At 41.4% G+C, this 20188-nt stretch overlaps 1 protein-coding gene across 1 annotated transcript; it reads right to left on the reverse strand.

Annotated features, from left to right (window-relative positions):
* Positions 1 to 1623: 1623 nt before the first annotated feature.
* On the reverse strand, positions 1624 to 17777 carry LOC136424497 (DNA mismatch repair protein Msh6-like). The gene is made up of 33 exons (XM_066413115.1): positions 17534 to 17777; positions 17031 to 17205; positions 16439 to 16629; positions 15941 to 16005; positions 15730 to 15802; positions 15338 to 15453; positions 14661 to 14873; positions 14032 to 14111; positions 13247 to 13337; positions 12828 to 12887; positions 12371 to 12445; positions 11628 to 11763; positions 11246 to 11308; positions 10868 to 10944; positions 10625 to 10699; positions 10337 to 10408; positions 9954 to 10185; positions 9467 to 9536; positions 8977 to 9109; positions 8438 to 8546; positions 8126 to 8189; positions 7754 to 7852; positions 7142 to 7318; positions 6534 to 6783; positions 5821 to 6053; positions 5195 to 5327; positions 4634 to 4732; positions 4118 to 4243; positions 3638 to 3725; positions 3302 to 3391; positions 2769 to 2923; positions 2189 to 2323; positions 1624 to 1695 (listed from the first exon to the last, which is right to left on the reverse strand). The coding sequence occupies exons 1-33, from the start codon at positions 17709 to 17711 to the stop codon at positions 1624 to 1626; spliced, it is 4005 nt and encodes a 1334-aa protein (XP_066269212.1). The 5' UTR covers positions 17712 to 17777.
* Between the last annotated feature and the right edge of the window lie 2411 nt (positions 17778 to 20188).

Consider the following 20188-nt stretch of genomic DNA (forward strand, 5'->3'; position numbering starts at 1 on the left):
TGCGTTGTTGTGTTGATACCGACGACCTAAAACATTTCAGAGGAAGTTATTTGTTTGTACTGTTTTGCCGTCGTTTCATACCTATGGGGCCTTTCCTCGGGTAACACCGTTAACGCGTGATGTGATCGATTGCAATGACGTCACAGGGCGACTTTGAACCTGTTGATTTGACTTATGGTATGTAAGATGATAAAACCGCCAAAACAACAAGAAATGGCAAAGAAATCAGGCTTAGGTACAGAAAAACTTGTTACAACCAAGGAGGTTTAATAGAGACCTCCTTGCTACAACAATACTAAATAGATTGGCAGAATCTCCAGTATCCCTGATGTCATTTAACGTTATGGTTCAGTAATATCCTACAGGTGGCATGTTAGAGCTGAAGATAGAGGCTGCCCACTATCTAGCTTCCCAATTGGCCCCAGAGTACACATAAGAAATTGTTTCAAAATTATAAAGATAGGCCATGTTAACCTTTGTTGATATCTAATTGTTGAACACTAAAGCATTATTTTTATGAGAACAAAAGAAATGACACCATAGAGCAGTAGGCAGAAACAAGAATATATTTCTTCTGAAGAGCAAATTTCTAACTACATTCTAATATCAAATGATCATATTCTTAGAACTTCATCTAACTTTATCTGAAACTATCAGTCTTTTCAAATCTGTGTGAATGATCAAGAAGTAGTAGAATTCTCAACTATTCCTCGTAAAGCTTAATACAACAGGTAAGTAAGATCATAAAATTGATTTGAGGTGAAAAGAAATGCCAACTAGAAATTTCATATCTTTCGCCATCAGAAAATGTTAGCAAACAGGACTTCATTTCAAAAGTATGCACGTACAATAAATGTACATGCATATAGAAGTGTTACTTTTGTGCATGATGGTATAAGGTGGTACACTTTTGGAGAATTTTAGCAGGGAAAGAAAAATGCTTCTACATTGTATCACCAAAAAGTGAAAGATTTAACACCTACGTACTTACTGGAGTACAGTCAATGGTTAGAAATGTAGGAAAGGTAATGTGAATGCTATATTGTGCATTTCAATATTTGTACCAGCTCAGAAACCCGCCGTACACCGGGCATCAAAAAGAGCCCACGACTAAGTCACAGTTTCTTTTCCACAACATGTTTTAATAAGAAAGTTTGTTCATCTTTAGCTCTGGCACTAGATACATGTACATGTAAGTACATGTATGGCAGTGGGTTAAGATTCCTTGAAGACATGGCTCCAGTGGAAGGTCTAAGACACCTTAAAGACATGATTCTGATGTCTAAGACACTTTAATGAGGTTCTGAAGTGACACAAACTCATTGACTCCAGAAGGCTTGGTCACACACAGTTTGTTGAAAGCCCTGGAAAAACAAAGTACATAAAAAATTATTTTATACCACACATATCATCACAACAAAATGACAAGCAATACAAAATATACTAATTTTTGTCAGTATTTCCAAAAGCTGTTTAGGTATGTCACTACTGCCATATCTTACCTCAAGAAAAGGTAACACTCTTATGTGGAGGACCAAAATTTGAAGTCTGATTTTGTGCTAATTCTGCACTGAACTCCTAAACAATTCTCTTAAAGGTGTAAAAAAAACATTCACAAGTGTCTTACCTGAAGAGTTTCAGCCTCTCTGTGTTCTCTTCAAACTCCTTGGCTTTGTCTTGAGCCACGCGAATCACCTGCAGAAAAGGAAATTATACATTTTCACAAACTCTTGGATATAAAAGGCAAAACTTCTCTGATTCAATTTTAGAGAGAAGTAACGCTACCAGTTCTGTAGTGTCCACACACATTGATCATAGAGAAACTTTTACACAAACGTTTGAACTTCAGCATTGCCTAATAAAGTATCATATGGCTATGCAGCATCAAGTTACAACTTTAACCGTCTCTACTGTGTAGCATTTTGGCACCAAATTTGCACAGGTTTGGGAGGTCAGGGAAACACTATGTACAGTTAAACTTGTCTGTTGTGACTTGAAAGAATAGTCACAGTAGACAGGTGGTCACTATAGACAAGATTATTAATGCTTGGGTCAAGGCGAAAAATTACCTAAGGTACCACCCAAAAAATGGTCCTTATGTGTTCTTAAGTAGACATAGTCATTTGTACAGGTTTGACTTAACTTGAATTCAACCCTTATAAGTGTGTACGAATATCATTGTGCTAACCTCTTCCGGCAAGTCGGCCAGCCGTGCAGCGTTGAAGCCGTAGCTCTTGGGACACGCCCCCTTCACAAACTTGTACAGGAAGGTGATGGTCTCCTGGCTCGGGTCCTCATCATTCTCATTCTCCACCATACAGGCCTGGGGTGGAACAGTCAGGAGATAAAAGTGTGTACAAACATTGGTACAATGGTCACGCTTTCTTCTGAATTTAAAGAAATGACTCTGCTAATACTTCTGTGAAAGTACTTAAGAAAGGATAATTGTTGCTCCACACCCAAGGGAGTGAAGTACTGTTCTTGGCTTTTCTGCATGTGTGTGTGTGTGGGGGGGGGGGGGGGGGGGGGAATGTGCATTTCTGACCGGGGTGTAAAAGGGGTGAAGTCTGCCATCTCTGATTGCCTTCATCTGAAAAGCACAACTGAACCACCACCTTTCCAGAAATCAGAGCACAACTACTGTATCAGGAAAGCACCTTCATATAGAGTACCCCTATAACAAGCTAAGGCGACAGCAGCTATTTCTGACTGTATTAAATGTATAAAGCAGTGTTTCACACTACACTAGTGTAAAAAGGCACCCATACCATGTGCCCCAGTCGGACGTTAGGGTCATGTGAGAACTCCTCCACCAATGAGTGGTAGTGAGTGGAGAACAGCGTACGGCAGCGCAGGTTCTCAGACAGCTCCTTCACAACGGAACACGCGATCGCCGTCCCGTCATAGGTTGCAGTTCCACGGCCTGAAACACATCAAAGAGCCATGAGTTAATTCCTTACAATCTGCAATCGTTGGATTTTCTGTGCAAGGTTTTCAAAATTTCTCAAGGTAACAGTAAAATCCCATTTTGTGAAAATGGTACAACAATCTTTCTGCTATCGTTGCAGAGACAAAGAATTAAGTGAAGAAACTTGGAAGGTTCAAAGTCTCTCAATTGTACTTTTATCTTGTATCCTAAATGTATGTAATGTATTGTAACATGGCCATAAAGGTATTAATCTTGCATCTTTACTATGTTGAGTTGTCATATGTTTATGTCAGTGTTGTAGGCATTGGTGAAAGGATTCTTAGACCTAAACTTTGGCAAGGACTTCAAACTTAAAGGTCAAGAGCAAGTTACCCAGTTCATCCAGTAGCACGAGTGAGTGTCGAGTGGCGTGCTGCAGGATACTGGACGTCTCACTCAGCTCTACGAAGAACGTACTCTCGCCTGGATGGAAACAGAAACTGTGTCAAACGCACATATATTTTGTTATCCAAGCAAGCACAGAAACTCATGTTTAGACATCTTCAGTTGTTTTAGAAAAAGTAGACCTCAGCACTCATGTCTAGCTTCTTTCATGGACAGACATACAGGTTACATTGTCAACTTTTCTGGCAAAGACAGTGCTATAGCCTAATCTACATGTGGTTAAAAAGATGTGGATTTTGTTTACAGTAGAGCATAGTCACTAACCTGACATGATGCGGTCGCTGGCCCCCAGTCTGGTAAAGACTCGATCAATGGGAGTGAGGCGGCAGGACTGGGCGGGGACATAGCAGCCCTGGAACAGAACCATACATTACACATCCCATCAAGTCATCAATCAAATCATTTTTCAAACTACTATTGGTCAACATACATTTTCCTACACAGGTGCAAATCCCTTCAACTTGATAAAAATTTCGGAGATTTACTTCCGGCCATTTCGAGTGACATTCATCACTCTTCTTCAGCGTCACAAGAATGACTGGCAAGAACGAATCAATACCAGTTACATTTAACTGTTACTTATACATTGTATTACTTGTGTTACAACATCCTGTGTTATTTATGTTACAATTTGCAACAAGACTTCGATATCTTCTTCCACGTAATGGCTGTGTATGCCAAATAGCAGTTACCCAAGCAACTGGATCTAAAATCCATCGACATATTGGCTGTGTAATAACTTACCAGCTGGGCTATGACGGTGATAATGCCCACTTGGCGCATCAGTGTCGACTTGCCCCCCATGTTCGGCCCCGTAACCAGGACAACGCTGCTAGCATCAGCTCCATTAGACTCCTCCATATCTTCATCCTAAGGAAAGAATTGATTAATTCAATCACAAACATGGCTTTACAAAAGGTCTGTTGAGGAAAATTGTAACGAAGCCATTGCACATAATGTGCCTTGGCCCAGGGACTAAAAGATACATCAATGTAATGTAACAGTAACAGCCAAAAGGTAGGGACAAAAAGCTTCCTGTCGAACAATATACATGTAACATGCAAGAAACCTTTTACAGATAAATATTGCTTGTTAGTGAATAGTGAACATGTGGCATCATTCTTGCTAATAAATGACAGTGGTAGCTTGGTCTGCATTTACATTAATGGATTTGGCGGTTTGTTTACATTTTCAGTGTACTTCATATCCATTTTCTTTTGTTTTTCAATACAATAAGTTGAAACAAGCTGAAGAACATACCGCCGAGGTGCCGACGACAGTATCATTGGGAATGAAGTCTCCTCCTGAGTAGGTCCTACAGATGCAGGGGTGCCGGCCTTCACGGATCTCAATAAAAGGCTGGGAAGGAAAAGGTAAAAGTCAGAAAACTTTACCCAATAAAACTAATTTTACAGGCTTTCTGTACACACATTATTCATGTGAAACAATGTTGTATCAGGCTGGGCGTACTTTTGTCTGATTAAAATATGACAAGGTTTTACAGAAGGAGTCAATCATAGTCAAAGAATTTGTAAAAACACTTTTGAAAGCTTTTTTTTGGATTGTTGAATGTAAAGTAATTTTTAGCAATGATTGAAACAGGAATGCTTCCTCCTAGAGTATGGTTTCCTAATTTCAATCATAACTTGTATTTGTATACTTCACTTCAAAGTCAGTTGGATTCTCCAAACGCCCTGTTTCCCTGTGACAATAATACCAAGCAGATACATGTACAGAAACTATCCACAGATAAACACATCTACTAACTGTAAAACAGGATAAACACACATTTGAAATAGTACTTAAAGGGTTCTACTATACCTGTGCGTCTTTTTCAGGAGTGACCAGTTCAGGACGACACATGTCCCCGTCCCCACACAGACTGTACTGCATCAGACTCATCAGGACATCTAACACTGACAGGCACTGCACTGCGCCCTCCCACTCTTTGTAACTAGTGTTAGAAAAACATGATATTATTATAGTTTCAGTAAAATAAGATCAGTTGAAAGACTGCGCATGTGAAATTGAAGCCATGCACATAATTTCAGGAAGACCTGCACTGGTGCAAGTTACCATCAGTAGAAATTTATCCCCTTTTACTAAAGTAAATTTTCACTACAAATGATGAATCAGTCCTCAAACAAATTACACATGTACATTAAGCAAGCAACATTTTGCATCCCTTTTGAACTTGAATTTTTACGAGTTTTGGACACACTTAGTGGCCTTGACCCAAGCAATTTCAAAGCCGCCATCTTGAGGAATAGGGGCATCATACTTTCACGAATATGCAAGAAGTTTGTTGTCCAAGAAATGTTTTTTTTTCATCTGCACTATTGTAAGTTGACCTAAAATTGTATTTCGAGCCCTGGCTACAGACAGGTACTTGCTTCGGATTGTGTACAAAGAACCTCAATACCCATAGTTTATAAACAGATACTCACCTCTTATCAAAGCTGTGGAAGATGGTCCTCATGGTGTCCTTGAGAGCAGCCTCCCTCCTGCCCTCAGCCTCCTCCAGAGTCTTTACCATCTCCTTAATCTCCTGAGTCGAGTACCGCTTGAACCCCTTCTTGGACCCCGCCAGCTCGTACTCGTCTGGCACGTGACGCTTCAGCGCCGACTCAGGGATCTCCAGGCAGTACCGCGTCTTACCCGTACTCCAGAACGATATCGTCTGTAATAAACAACGTCACAACCATGAAACAATAACTCAGCTTTTCACTAAAGAGACTTGAAAGAAATGGTCAAACATGTGGCTACTATACACAGGATTCTTAATGCTTAGGATCTCCACACAATAACAGGTCTTACCGGAACTCCAGAACAATATGGTCAGTAGTAAACAACAAGTTTAATGTCTACAGAATCTATCGAAGTAAGGTTAATTTTTTCTTCCATCAGTAGGAATTAAGTAAGAAAATCACAGAAATGTACTATATGTAAGATGATCATTTAATCTATCATTATGCCATCTAGAAGCAATGATAATGAACTATTGCAGGAAAAAGAAAAGCAGAAACATGCCAAACTAAAGCAAGGTTGGAAATAGTCCTTGTAGGGCTTGAAATATATTTGCAACAAAAACTTTTCTGACTTCTGAAAAGTCTGTTGAGCCCTTGACTTAGTGAACATTCAGACTGAGTAATTTTCCCACCACACAGCCCATCCTCTGCTTCTGTCTGTCCTTGTATGACTCCAGTTCACGGTGGACCCTCTTGATGTCTCTCAGTGCTTCATCGTAGTCATAGTTAACGCCTTCCTTGGGAATGATCACGCCATTCTTCCGGGCCGCGTTGTGGTCGAACGCGTTGGCGAAGTACATCAGCTGACATGACAGGTTTGGGAATCGTCCTCCTGATGCTTCGTTGCTCTCTAAGGCGACAGATTGCTTCAACAGCTTGGACCTGAAGAAAGAAATCAAGACAAGTTGGTGAAAGTGATCTCGAGACAGTTTAGCTCAATGAACAGTTGATCTACTCTTCTACTGGTGTAGACAAATAAGATAGACGCTATGTACTGTATTCACAGGTCCAAATTTTCCTAGCTTTTTTTAACAAGTACAAAAACAGTATGTGGACCACAGCTTAACTTTTTTCCTAAGGACTGGAACCCTTTCCAATAGCATGTATGTCATTTTTATCTACACTGAATATGTTGATCATGTTTGTAGCTAAAACTCACTAGGCAACATACACTATGATGAATAATATATCTACTAGCAATAAGAGGACACTGCACAAAACATAAGAAGAAATCACTAACTTGAAGTCGTCCACTTTGCCCTTGAACATCCTGACGATCCTCATGGCGCTCCTGAAGCCGTCCAGAGCGGACAGGAAGTCAGCGATCTTCTTCTTACTGTAGTTCACCTCCTCGAAGAACACCGCCCGGCCGTCTGGGTGGTCCTTGTTCTGCCGCGCCAAACCTAGCGTGTGGATTCTGGAATCCAAGTTTGACAGTCATCGATGGTGTCATTGTACGACATGTAAGATCTCTAAAGTGATCAGTATCTCTGTTGTACATTCCTACTGGCTTTGAAAATTGATAAAGACCAAATTACAATTAAATACTAACAATTAGAGCAAAACCAGAAGAAAGCACAAAACTGCTACAGGTTGTTAAGTGACAGCATCCAAGCAAAAATAAGCCCGTATGGGCTGGGCGACTTTTGTCGCAGGACACGGAAATAAACATTCATTCAACAACATTCAAAACATATCAAGTTTTCATTAAGTTTAAGTTAGTCTTAAGTCAGTACCAAGACCACCTTACGTAATTTACTATCAATGATGCATGCTTTAGAACTAGCCCGATTGGTCAAATTGTGTAAAAGGTGTAGTGATGAGGTCTATCATACAGAAAACAAAGTCTTACTTCTGTAGCAGCCTCTCCAGATCAGGTACTTTCCTCAGGATCTCTGTTACCTCGGCAACCACATCCCTACAGGCCATCAGGTCCTCTACTGCATCCAGTCTGGGGAATGAGAAAACTTTTCTTCAAATGTACAGCAATGCTGCATTTACCAAGGGCACAACGCCGGGCCTGCCCGGGAATAGAACCTAGAACCTTCATTCAGATCCTAAGTCAACAGCCCTAACCACAAGACCACAGTGCCAGCATAAAAAGTAAAACTTTGCTGTTCAGCATTTACATTGTGTATTGGGAAACATATATAACAGTTCTGGGATATTTTGACTCGCTGTTCATAATGTATCAACCCTACAACAACTGGGGACAGTACATTACCTATCATTGATGGAGGCAGGATTGCACAGGGGAGCACACAGCCACTGCTTAAACAGTCTCTTGCCTGGAAAGGGATGACATGGACATTCAAAACTACTTCAGTACAAGGAAGAAGCCAGTTCTAATACTCTAATAGGTTAAACGCAAAACACAACTTTCAGTTTCTTCAAGTTTCCTAACCTTCTCCCTGTTGCCCAACCGAATAACTACAAAGGTTTTGTTGCCAAATGGCTACCATAGCATTCCAGAGGTTAACAACGCTAAATAAGAACTTTGTTCCAGTTAGAGGGCTCAGAAGTATGTGAAACCCACCAAACGGAGTACAGCACATGTCCAGTCTCTCCAGCAGGGTGCCCTCCCGCGACCCCGTCACGCTGTTCTCTATGATCTCAAGGTTGTTCAAGGTCACACCGTCCAGCACCTGTAACCATAAGAATAAATTTTACCGATACACCATATTCTCTCTTCAACCAATTAGTCAGCTTATGGAAACTGGAAGCAAGGAAAGAAACCGTTTTCAGGTTCAAATTCAAATTCAACTGTGCTACATTTCATGTTTGAGAAGAATGCAAAAAATATTGTGAATGCAGAAATGTTTGCAGTGAATTTATGTTCGCGGTTTTCGCGTGAACTTTACACCATGAACTTAAAACTATAGTGAATAGACATTCCATTGTGTGACTGTAGCGCTACTACTGTTTCAAACGCAGACTCAAAAGCACTCTGAACACTCCAGTTTCTCCCTACCGCGAATTTAAATCCCCGCAAGCATTTCTGCATTTACAGTATCAACTTTAGAAGGGATATGAAGAATTTTGTTGTTAACTGTATGGCAGAACTTTCCTACTCACCATGTGCTGCTTGCCTGTGGTGAAGTCAGGTGCAGATTTCTCAGCTGCACCAGTCTGACTGTCTATAGGCCTGTACTCCTCAAAATTACGCATGGACAACATCTCCTCATCTATGTAACATCTCTTCAGGTACCTGGAAAGAAAAGTACTTCCTATACTTTTTCCTGCCATATCCTAAAAGACTCACAAATTCTGTACTGGTAGTAGGATGGTAATAATAAAGTTATGCTTGTGAGTTGCAAGTTATAAGGATTACTAATTAAATCTCTTGAAATATTACATATCAAATCTGAGATGGTATGTTCCACCAGGGATAATTTGGTAACCATGTTCTGACGGTCAAACTTGTAGAGCTGTGGGTTGGCTGTGACAAGCATTAAGAGTTTTGTTTTTGTGTCAAACAATATTTCTTACAGATTAAGAGTGTTTTGGCCTGATACATTGGTATTTGGGGGATGTAAGCTTTCAAAGAAGTGCTGTGCTAACGTACCAGACCACAGCACCAAGAGAACTGACTCCCAGCTCATAGTCATCTGCTGCTGTCAGGCCCAGAGAGTCAGCTGTACACAAAATATAACACGACAACGGTTGGATGAACAATTGTGCTATACAGAAATAAACTCAAGAAAATATCAAGGTAAGCAGATCCCCCCTCCTTTAAGAAATCCAGCATGTCAGATACACACACATACAAACACACACACATACAAACACACACACACACAAACCCAAAGAGATTAGTTTTAGAAAACAAACACAAGGCTTCAGTGATCCACAACCCAAATAGACACATGCAGTAACCATAGACTTGAACACTGAACATCAGAAAATCATGAAAAAAACTCAGAAAAACATCAGAAATAAATTGTCACCATTTGGTACTCTTTGGTTTTCTTTCATAGATTATCAAAGCTGACAATGGTTTTAAAAAAACATCCTTCATTGTGTTCAAAGAAATAAAATATAAGCCCCTGTACCGTCAGACGTCATCTTTTTGAGTGCCTCTGGCCAGCAGCTAGCTTCTTTCTCCTCCTCTTCCTCCTCCTCATCTTCAGTCTTCATGAAGTAGTTCTTCTCTGCGAGGAACTTCAGCGTCTTTGCAGCATCCCAGAACTCTGAACTGGACAGAGCTTCCCTCAGCGCTGTGCTCAGGTTACTGTTTAAGATGCTCTGGGTCTTAGAAGACAGCTTCCCTCTCTCAAACAGGACCTGGAGTACAGAAAAACAAGACCTTAACCTTTAGCACACTGAAGTAGCAGTTCAGACTTATTGAAACTGTAGACTACTTGGTGGATTACTAGTACTTACTCACACTATCTGTTTTCTTAGTATCAATCTTTAAAGAAGGAAAACATGTTACCTGAGTAGGTGTGTACTGAGCGATGAGTGTTCGGAGTCTGGAGCTGTGACGATCATCCTGGAACTGCCCAATCTGGAGCAGAAAACAAATGCAAGAATTCACATTTACTGTGGACTAGAGTTTGGTACCTGGTAGAAATTGTATGTCTTAATTCAAAATGATTGTATGTCCATTGTAGGCCTAAGAGAACTTGAATGAATCTGAATGATGTAAGACTAGTTCTGAATCTAATCCGTTCAAAACTGAAAGCACCAAAGTTAATAAAAGTTAAATACATTGGTAACTTACATGAAACTTTCCAATGGATGTGTCAACGAAACAGACTCCATACACACTCTGGTCTCCGGCAATGTCTTCATTGGCCTGGAAAGAGAAATACATCTGTCGGTCTCCAAACCTTCATTAGTTTTCCTTAGAAACCTATCTTTTCAGCCACTAAACAAATTGTGAGCATGCAATATGAAGAAATATTGTCAGCTTACGCTTAACAAAAAGCACTTGTTTGCAGTATGGAATCTGGACTATGCGTACCTTCTCAGCTATGGCCAGTAGGTAGCTGTTAGCAGCCTCTCCTGTGTCTCCTTCCAGAAAGCTGTACGTCTTTGTACCTGATCAAAAAATTTATAAGAAACATGATAGTGAACCGAGACTATATTTGAACTCTAAGTGTGGCCCTTACATAAGATTCTGTTTTAGTTTTAGCACCAAATGACTGGGAAATGTAGGCAGGAAAAGCAAAAAGTAGTAAGCAGATTACGTACAGGCATGTATGCACATCCTCATGTATAAGCATCAAGTTCCTCAACAATTTGAGTTCATTTCATTAGTGACAACCCTGACCAAGAAAAACATAGGGGAATAGCCACATACATGTACTGCTTGAAGTAACATAACCAATAACAGCCTTACCTTTAGTAGTTATCCTACAGACCTCTCTCCTCACCACCTTGTCAAACTTGGTAGGTTTCACCACTGCAACAAAAACACAACCATCACGATCAAAACTGCTGCATGCCAGATTGATAATACAGTACTGTCTGAAGTTTCTGAAATTTCTAAGTACACAGGAGTAGTTGTCAGGTATGAATAATTTCAACTTTATGTGTATCATTCCATGGATGCAAACAATTGCACAAATACAACAAAGTGCCGTCTTGGTGTCATAAATTTACTGCGTTTTGTCTGTGTGTGCAAAAACCAGCAAAGGCTACAACAATAACCTACAGTTTTGGACAAAAGAATAAGGTGCCATCTATAAATATCAATATGAAAATGACTAAAATATCCTCACTTTTTCTGACTCTTTCCTCTGATTGCGGCACAGTCTCTGTCTGTTCAATCCTGGCCACGCGGTACCCCTTCTGGACCAGGGTATCCGAGTACCTGCCGTACGCAATCTCCGGGAAACCGCAGTGGGCCTGAGAACCCTGGTGGGTGACCCAACAAAAGGATTTGTGAATTGCAGTTCTAAACTTGTTGAGGTGGAGACAAATATTCCAAAGTTTTCTTTCCAGTTATCTACTCAAAACTGCCTTTAGTAAGTAGACCACTCAGGGGACGAATACAATCTGGTCTATGTGGACAGGTGGTCACTATAGACAGGATTGTGTCAATGGGATAAATTATCTAAGGGACTACAAAGTGGTCACAACGTCCAGGTGGTCTTTATGTAGTGGTGGTCACTTGTATAGGTTTAAATGTACATGGCAATCCTGAAACCATTTCAACTCACGAAGAATTGCATCAAAAAGTTACCCAAAGGAACTCAAATGAAGAGAAGCCAGTTAAGAAGTGGAAGGACCATATCATAAAGGACAAAGGACCTAGTCTATAGAAAAGCAAGACTGTAGCTTGAATCAGTGTGCAATCATCGGTGAAGTCCGTGGCCGAGAGCCTCACTCAGTGCAAGGCCCATTTCTGTGCACTGAACTAAGTTGGTGGCAGGCGTGGGTGGGTGATAGGTGTATGTGACTATGTTAAGAGACAACTGAATATTCAAATGTTCAAGATATCATCTGGGTAGATTAGATTTACCTTCATGAAGATGAGCCCGAGTTCGTTGACCCCTGTGATGGCATCCATATGGTACAGCTCATAGAACTTACCAACCTGGAAGGAGGACAGAAAATTATTGAAAACATCAAACAGATAATAACCAAAATCTTCAGGATTTGCCTATCTGTATTACAGCTAATTTTTCACATAGTGTAAGACTTAAGCTTGTTTGTTTTTTTGTGCTTAAGGGGATCATTAAAAAGTCAAAGTGATACCTGTAAATGTTGAAATTTTCCCGGTTTTTATGTCAGTGGTTTTTGTCTTCACAGTGAAATTAAGACAATTATTGTGAAAATGCTCGTTCTGTCTTCTGCCTGCCTACCACCTTGTTTCAATTGTGACATAAAATCAATCGCAAGCACTTCATTTTCTCCCTACTACAATTAAATCCCTGTGAACTTAAAGGCATTTACAGTTTTAGAAAATAGAAGCCAACCTTGAAGAACAGGACAGTGTCGTACAGCTGTGACTTGGTCTCCCACCATTTCCTCATCAGCTGAAAAAGCACAAACAACATTGTCGATATAGATGTAAGTTCCAGAATACTACACTCACTTCAAACACTACATTTTACAGTCTACAAGGTGATTACAGCTTTGCAGACAGGCTACTGAAACATTAGCAGGTAAGAAGTACTATGTTGTGTTAAAGAAAGACCTGGGATGGGTAATGACTACGATTATGAATAAAAAAAATTTGAATTTGATGTTCAGGTCTGTTTTTTACTTGTTTACATGTATATTGTTGTGCTGTTTGAAAACCAGTGCCTAGTTGCGGAGAGAGCCACTTTGGCAAAAGAAAACAGAAAAAGATGTAAACAAAACATCCTAAAGAAGGCTGGAAGTTTTGACCCACCGGTGTGGTATTCTTCATGAGAAAGCTGTCAGGAACATACAGGGTTCTGGGGTCATAGTCTTCATCAGTTGGTAACCTCTTCTTAGCATCCCTGTTGAAAAAAAAAATAAATAAATGAAGTTTTCATAAAGTTTTCAAGTGGAACTATACCATATTCCTGTAATTCATCACTTGAAAAGCCACAGCATAGTGATTGCAATTTCTGAATTTTACTTTTTTAGTCAATCTGCTATGTTAGTCAAGTCAAGTCAAAGCCTTTATTTTCTTTCGAATGCTTGTTCGGACACACGGCCACTTTTCAACAAGGTCGAAGTGGAGGGGGAGGAGTCACGGATAAAGAGTAGTGGCGTCCGTGTGGCGCAGAGGTAGATCACTCGGCTGTCAAACAATGGGTCCCCGGTTCGTATCCCGGTGTGCCCAGAGACATGTCCGGACTTGCGCCCCGACGTTGTGCCCTTGGGAAAGGCACTTAACACAACTTTCCTCACTTCACTCAGGTGTAAATGAGTACCTAGCTCATCTAGGGTTAGGGACGTCCCTCGGATAGGACATTAAATGGAGGTCCCGTGTTTGGGGAGAGCCACACCCGGCGCACGTTAAAGAACCCACCACACCTTTCGAAAAAGAGTAGGGGCATGCCCCGGTGTGCGATGGTCCAAACCTTACAGTCCGGTCTGGGATGACATCTTGAAAAGGTGATAGCTCACCTGTTATGTCAATCCTTCCACAAATGTGGTACATCGAAATAAATAAATAAATAAAGAGTACGTTAGGACTGATGTTACCTGAGGTTTCCTTCCTGCAGAAATTCGTAGGTTTCGTGGGCAAACTTGGTCTTCTCCTCAGAGTCTTCTGCAGAGGGAGACTGGAGAAAACAAGGGAAGAATTGGTTTAACAACTTGATGGGCTACGTTGATGAAGGTTATTATTAGACATCCAAGTAATAAGATATGCAAGGTAACAGTTACTCCTTCAACTGGATAATTTTCCGAACGTCCAAACTTTCTTTCGTCAATTGAACCATCTTGTTTTCACAATATTATAATATTTCACATTATTAACATATCGATTAAGATTTTTGGATAAATAGCTTGTGAACTCCAAATTCCAGGCCAGTCACTGATAAAAGGCAGTGGATGCTGTCTGAAACGTTTGCGCCACCAGGGATGGGGAGGGGAGTAGTGTGGGGAGGGGGCTGCATGACCCGTGGTGTTCTAACACCACCACCAGAGTTGGGAAGGAGGGTAATGTGCATGTACATGTTTGTCTTACCTCAGGTGCAGAGAACATGGCCAGTTTATTCTTGGTGTCCTGGTGCGCCCATGGAGTTCTAACTGTTCCACCGGGAGAGGGGTGGAGAGTAGTGCGTGTGTTTAGGGGGGTATATCTGGGGAGGGGGGCTGTGTATCCTTACCTCGGGTGCAGAAAACATGGCCAGTTTGTTCTTGGTGTTCTGATGTGCTCCAGGTGTTCTCACAGTGCCCCCAGGTGTAGCAGCGCCTCCAGGTGTAGCAGCACCTCCAGGTGTAGAGGGGCGAGAGGAGGGGGTACTGAAGGAGCTCAGGTCTGGCCGAGCTGTCCCTCGAGACGGGGTCTTGGCTGGCTCTCTCTTCCTCTTCCTTGTGGGCTAAAACAGATGAGTAGAGAAACATGGATGACGCATATGCTGTCATATACAAGCAAAGCAAACATCTTATAGCTGCAGACAGAATAGCCAGGCTTAAAAGACCTTGACTTAGACAGGATTCTGATGTTCACGACAATAAGACCCGTTAAAACTACCTATCCAAACTTTAACATTCTACCTGCTGCCAAGCCCCATAATCAATACAAACCTGGTAAGAAATGGCTACCTTAGCAGGCTGAAGGTGAAGGTCCTTGCCTCATCAATACAAAGATCACCAGGTCAAAAAACAAAACAAAAATACCAACGAGTCGATACATTTCTTCATTTGTCATAGGACTTACTCATAGGACCATGAATAGTTTCATCAGGTTGGTTAATCACAGGATAGCTAACTGCTAGCTGTTGCTCCGAGGAAGGTGACAGACATTTACAAGTTGGTTATGTAAAAGAACTTTGTTATCCACCTTGATAGGACTTTCCGGCTCAGACTCTGTTTCAGGTTCAGAAATGTCGTTCTCATCCACTCCTGAGCTGACATCAGACTCATCATCCTCACTGTCAGGTTTGAAGTCTTCTTCCTCTGTAAAACAACAAAAAAAGCAACAAGTTACAAGTAGGACTACACAATTTTGACAAACTGTTACCAAGTTGTATTTTGGCACAAGGTAGCATGCGTAGTCCAGTGACCCTGCCTCTGAATCGAGATGCCGGGAATTTTGAATCCCAGCTGTTGTCGCTCACCCGAAATGTATTGCAAAGGGTTCCAGTCTATAGGATGGGATGTTAAGCAGTGGTCCATCATTTGACGGTTAGTGTTTCACCTTCACATTTGACGGTTTGAATATGGAGGACTTACCCGACTCACTCCCTGAGTCTACAGCCAGCCTGATTCTCTTGGTTCCCTTCCTCCTTCTGAGGTTAGAGGGTCTCTGTGAATAGAAGACACAAGTATCAACCATTGTTCAGACATTAGCAGGCAGTTACATGTGCAGTACTACAGGGAAGTAGTAGGTAATGACAGAAATGTAAAACCATGCCAGAACGCAAATAACACAGAAAAGAATTACCTTTTTTGTAGCCACCTCCTCCTCACACTCACTCCCTGTCTCCTCATCTGCACCATTGTGGACATCTAAGAGAAGAACAGGAGAAGTTAACAATACCACAACAGCATACGTTTACATGTATGACAATCATTTAATCCGTCCTTACAGTGCCATGCTTATATAGGCAAACCTGCCCAAGAAGGCTGTATATCAATGGCCAGGTGGTCTTTATGTAGAGGTGGTCACTTGTACAGGTTTGACTGTACATGTATATCAATAGTAAAGTGGTCCCTATGTAGAGGTGGACACTTGTACAGGTCTAACTGTACATCTAAGAAAACTCTACTACATGTACCAGCTACCTTAAAATATTCTAATTATTGCTATGGTTATGACTATGATACGCATAAACATCTTGCCCCATGCCATAACTAACATTGAATAAAGTTGCCATGGACACAACAAAATCAAGTCAGTTGCCATGGTAACTGTGGAAATCAACCTGGTTGCCATAGTTACCATCTACGTCCATGTCGTCCTCGTCTTCAGAGGGCAGCAGCTCCACGACGAGCTCCAGGCGGTCCTCGCGGCTCAGCTGTAGCGCCCCTTCTGCGTTCTTCGCGCCCCGCTGGACCTTCGGGTTGGGGGTGAAGAGAGGGCCGCCGGGACCTGCATCCTTGGCTGTGGCCTCGGAGAAGGGCTTCGTCATCCTGGAAATGGTGAGGAAGGTTTTAGTCTTCAAGCATCTGTTACTACAGTGTGCATAGTCCAATGGTTAGTGGCCCTGCCTCGGACCATGAGGTTGGGAGTTCAAATCCCGCCTGTTGTTGTTCATCAAACATGTAGATTATTGTCCTTGGGATGAGACATTAAGTTGTGGTCCACTGTTTGTTGTACTTGTCAATAAGAGCAGGAGGATCTTCCCTGGTAAAATGAACCTGAATATATTGTACATAGCATTTGATCTGTCTTCTTTCTCTGTCACAACCAGTGGAAGACTATCTGTTCATTGATGCTAAATGCAGTCCCCTTCTTAGGGATTCCCAGTACATGCAATACAGTTGATTTAAAAACAATATTGAGATTAAAAATGTGAAAAATCTGAGCTCACTTGTGGCTGATCCAGGAGCGACTGGGTGGCTCATCAAAGAACTGCACGTGCACCATGGGGGTCTTGCCTGGTTTGATGTGTGTCCCTGTGGTGGGGTGGTCACACACCAGGCTGGGCCACCACGGGTAGCCCGACAGTTTAGCCCATAGAAGGTCTCCTGGCTGGTACTGTACAGCTGTAAATATAGCACAGAATCAATTCAAATCTATTGACATCAGACTGGGTGATTATTGGTTCATAGTGTACAGCTAGACAAAAAGGGCACAGCAGCAAAGGAGTAAAAATTATCCAACATGCAAATACGTATTTTAATCAAACACGCCCCCCTCCCCACGACTTTCTTCACGACACCATGCGCTTCTGCAGTCATCGATTTCAAATCTCCTCGGCAAACATTCTGAACATCAAAAATAAGATAAAATAGAAAAGGCCCTCTGTTATATTAAAAGCGAGTGCACGGGTTATCTAGGATCTATTTGACACCGATTTAAAGACAAGCTTACCCGTACCGCCATTTTGTTTGGCAGATTTCGGCGATGTCTTGGTGGATTTTGCTCCTTCCTTGGGCGAGTTCCCCTTTTCCTTAAACTCTGGGGTGTCTCCGACCGTCGGGGAAGACTTGTTCTTGGCTGCGGCAGGAGACTTGGAGAAATAGTTGAGGAGAGTGTTGGGTTTCGGCATGTTTTTTGTCTGGTCCTCCCGCTCCAAAACAAATGTGACCTGACAAATCTGGGCAGGCGCACTGGGCTTGGCGCGTTTTTATTTCGCGCCAAATTTCCTACAATCTGATTGGTCAGTAGTAGGCATCGATAAAAAGTATACAACGATATGTTTAAACATTTATAGCTTACTGTAAGCTTTGTGATTTTGTGGCTTTAACGTAATAGCTTTAACGGAACTTGGGTGAAAAATTTGTCTTTGTGACCAATGCACATTGGGAACATATATTGCAAATGTATAAATGTTCGCTAGAGGTCGCTGTGACCCAGTCTCTAGCAGACTGAGTTCTGTGGTGGAGAGGGCTTTACGTTTTATATAGTTCCTCGTCGATTTGGATTTAACATCAAGAATGGTAGAATCTTTTTTGGGCATTCATTAGCCAACAAAAGTAACATGCGATGATTATCAATTTTCACTCAAACTCTGAAATTTAAGAATTTGAAGTTAGATCGGTTGGTGCTGGTTAGCCAAAAATAATGATCACTGAAAGAAAATGTAAATTTATCCTATCTAACTTCGTATTTCTAGGGAGGAATTTTCATGTCGGCCTTTGTGGCATACACTATTTACATGAAATATCCTGTTTCCAACATTGTCTATCCATTCCTATCCCCGCTTGTGAGTCTATAATGTATAAGCCATGCCCCTGTTACTTACAATCTAACCAAGGAGGTGATCTATCCAATCAGTCTCATTTTGGAGACATGTCGAACTAGTCGAGCCGTAATTAAAGGCTTGGCAAATGGGTCCATAATGACAGGAAGTAACTGAAGTGGGATGACCCACAACAATAGATCAGTGACTATCTATCAAAAGAAACCATCAGTCGAAATGTCAATGACCTAATGCTGTAGAAGATTGCCCTGTCGCTGTTTTGTTATGTTTGAAATATTTACAAAGTGAACGTTTTATTTCATATCCTATTGCAACATCGGACCAAAGTTAACATTACTAGCTAATTTCAAAACCACAAATTCTCTACAGCTTCTGTAGTTTATTGTACGTGTTCACTGATTTCAAATGTCTATTTACTAATATGGCTGATCATGGATATTTACATGCACTTATACTCAGTACGATATCAAAGTAAAGGCACTTGATGATTTCAGGGGACATTGAACGTCCTTGGTCATGCAGGCGTAGCCAGAAGTCGCTTGCGATCATGTTCACGATGTCCTATCATGATAGCAACAGAAACACTCAATTCCGTGCAAATACATGTATAGCAAAAGTCGCACCTATTTACTTAGTTTCCATTTATGGTGGTTTGCCGCTTCCCGGAAAACAAACCTTTTTTTATTTTTTATTTTTTTTTTACAAAAGTCAGCTTTTCTGATCTTAATGTTGCGCGGAAGGGGAATGGGTACTGTCCCGTGAGAAAATCCGGTGACCTCAACGGAGATTTCGAGAACCACTTGTTTCGTCATTTAAAATCACAGTTCGTGGAATCCAGGAACAAACAGTAATACACTGTATATAACAGGTAGATCTAGCTTGGATGAGTGTCAACTAGCTAAATAGCTAGTGCAAATATGCCATTACATAAGGGTGTGTTTGTTTATATAGTCGATTTAGTACAATGGGATTTGTTTTGTGGTCCCGTGAAACGAAATGACCTTCTTCCCCAATAAACTTTCAACTGACCGCACCGAACTACTGTACCGCCGAACAGAGATTACACTGCTTATAATGATGATGTTTGTTACCTTTGAAGCACTCTAGGAGCTTTCAAACTGTACATGTTTGTTTACCTCTACTGATGTGCAATAGACCGCGAGGTCCATGACCATGGCTCAAGTTGACTGAGCAGAAATGGACAAATATTCACTCACCTAACGTTACAATTACAGGTCACGGGTTTGACTTTGACTTTCAAAAACGAGACGTTTAAAAGATTAGATCTCCATATACTAGTAGATCTAAAATCTACTCTCCAAGCAGAGGAGGGGTTCCGGCAGGTTTTTGACGTGTTTTTAGGCGCCTAAAAACTCGTCAAAAACCTGCCGGAACCCCTCCTCTGCTTGGAGAGTGCTAAACTCATCTAAGGATGACAATCTCATCTCAATCTGTCAAATATCAGTCAAAAATGTTTAGTCACGCATAATTGGAACCCACCTTCTCAGCGGCGACAAATAGTCGTCAGATCATAAGCTGACTTTTCTTTCCGTTTTTTTTTTGTTTCCTTTGTCATTTGTGGAAAGGTGTGGCAGCGTGCGATATTACGTAATACCTTTTGATAGTAGGAACGCCTGCAAACGCAAATAGCATCTATCAAACGCCGATTTGTTCCAGATGAATAAAAGAACAACAGACACGTCAGTAGCAGTTGCTGCCCTCATTCAAACGACTACAAATGATCACAAATGGCCGATGACAATGCAAAATAAATCCTCCCTGTCTGGACTTAGCTCTGAGATGAAACTCCCCCCTCTTTTCCC

Source organism: Branchiostoma lanceolatum, chromosome 18 (assembly GCF_035083965.1).
Source record: "Branchiostoma lanceolatum isolate klBraLanc5 chromosome 18, klBraLanc5.hap2, whole genome shotgun sequence".
Classification (NCBI taxonomy): Eukaryota; Metazoa; Chordata; class Leptocardii; order Amphioxiformes; family Branchiostomatidae; genus Branchiostoma; species Branchiostoma lanceolatum.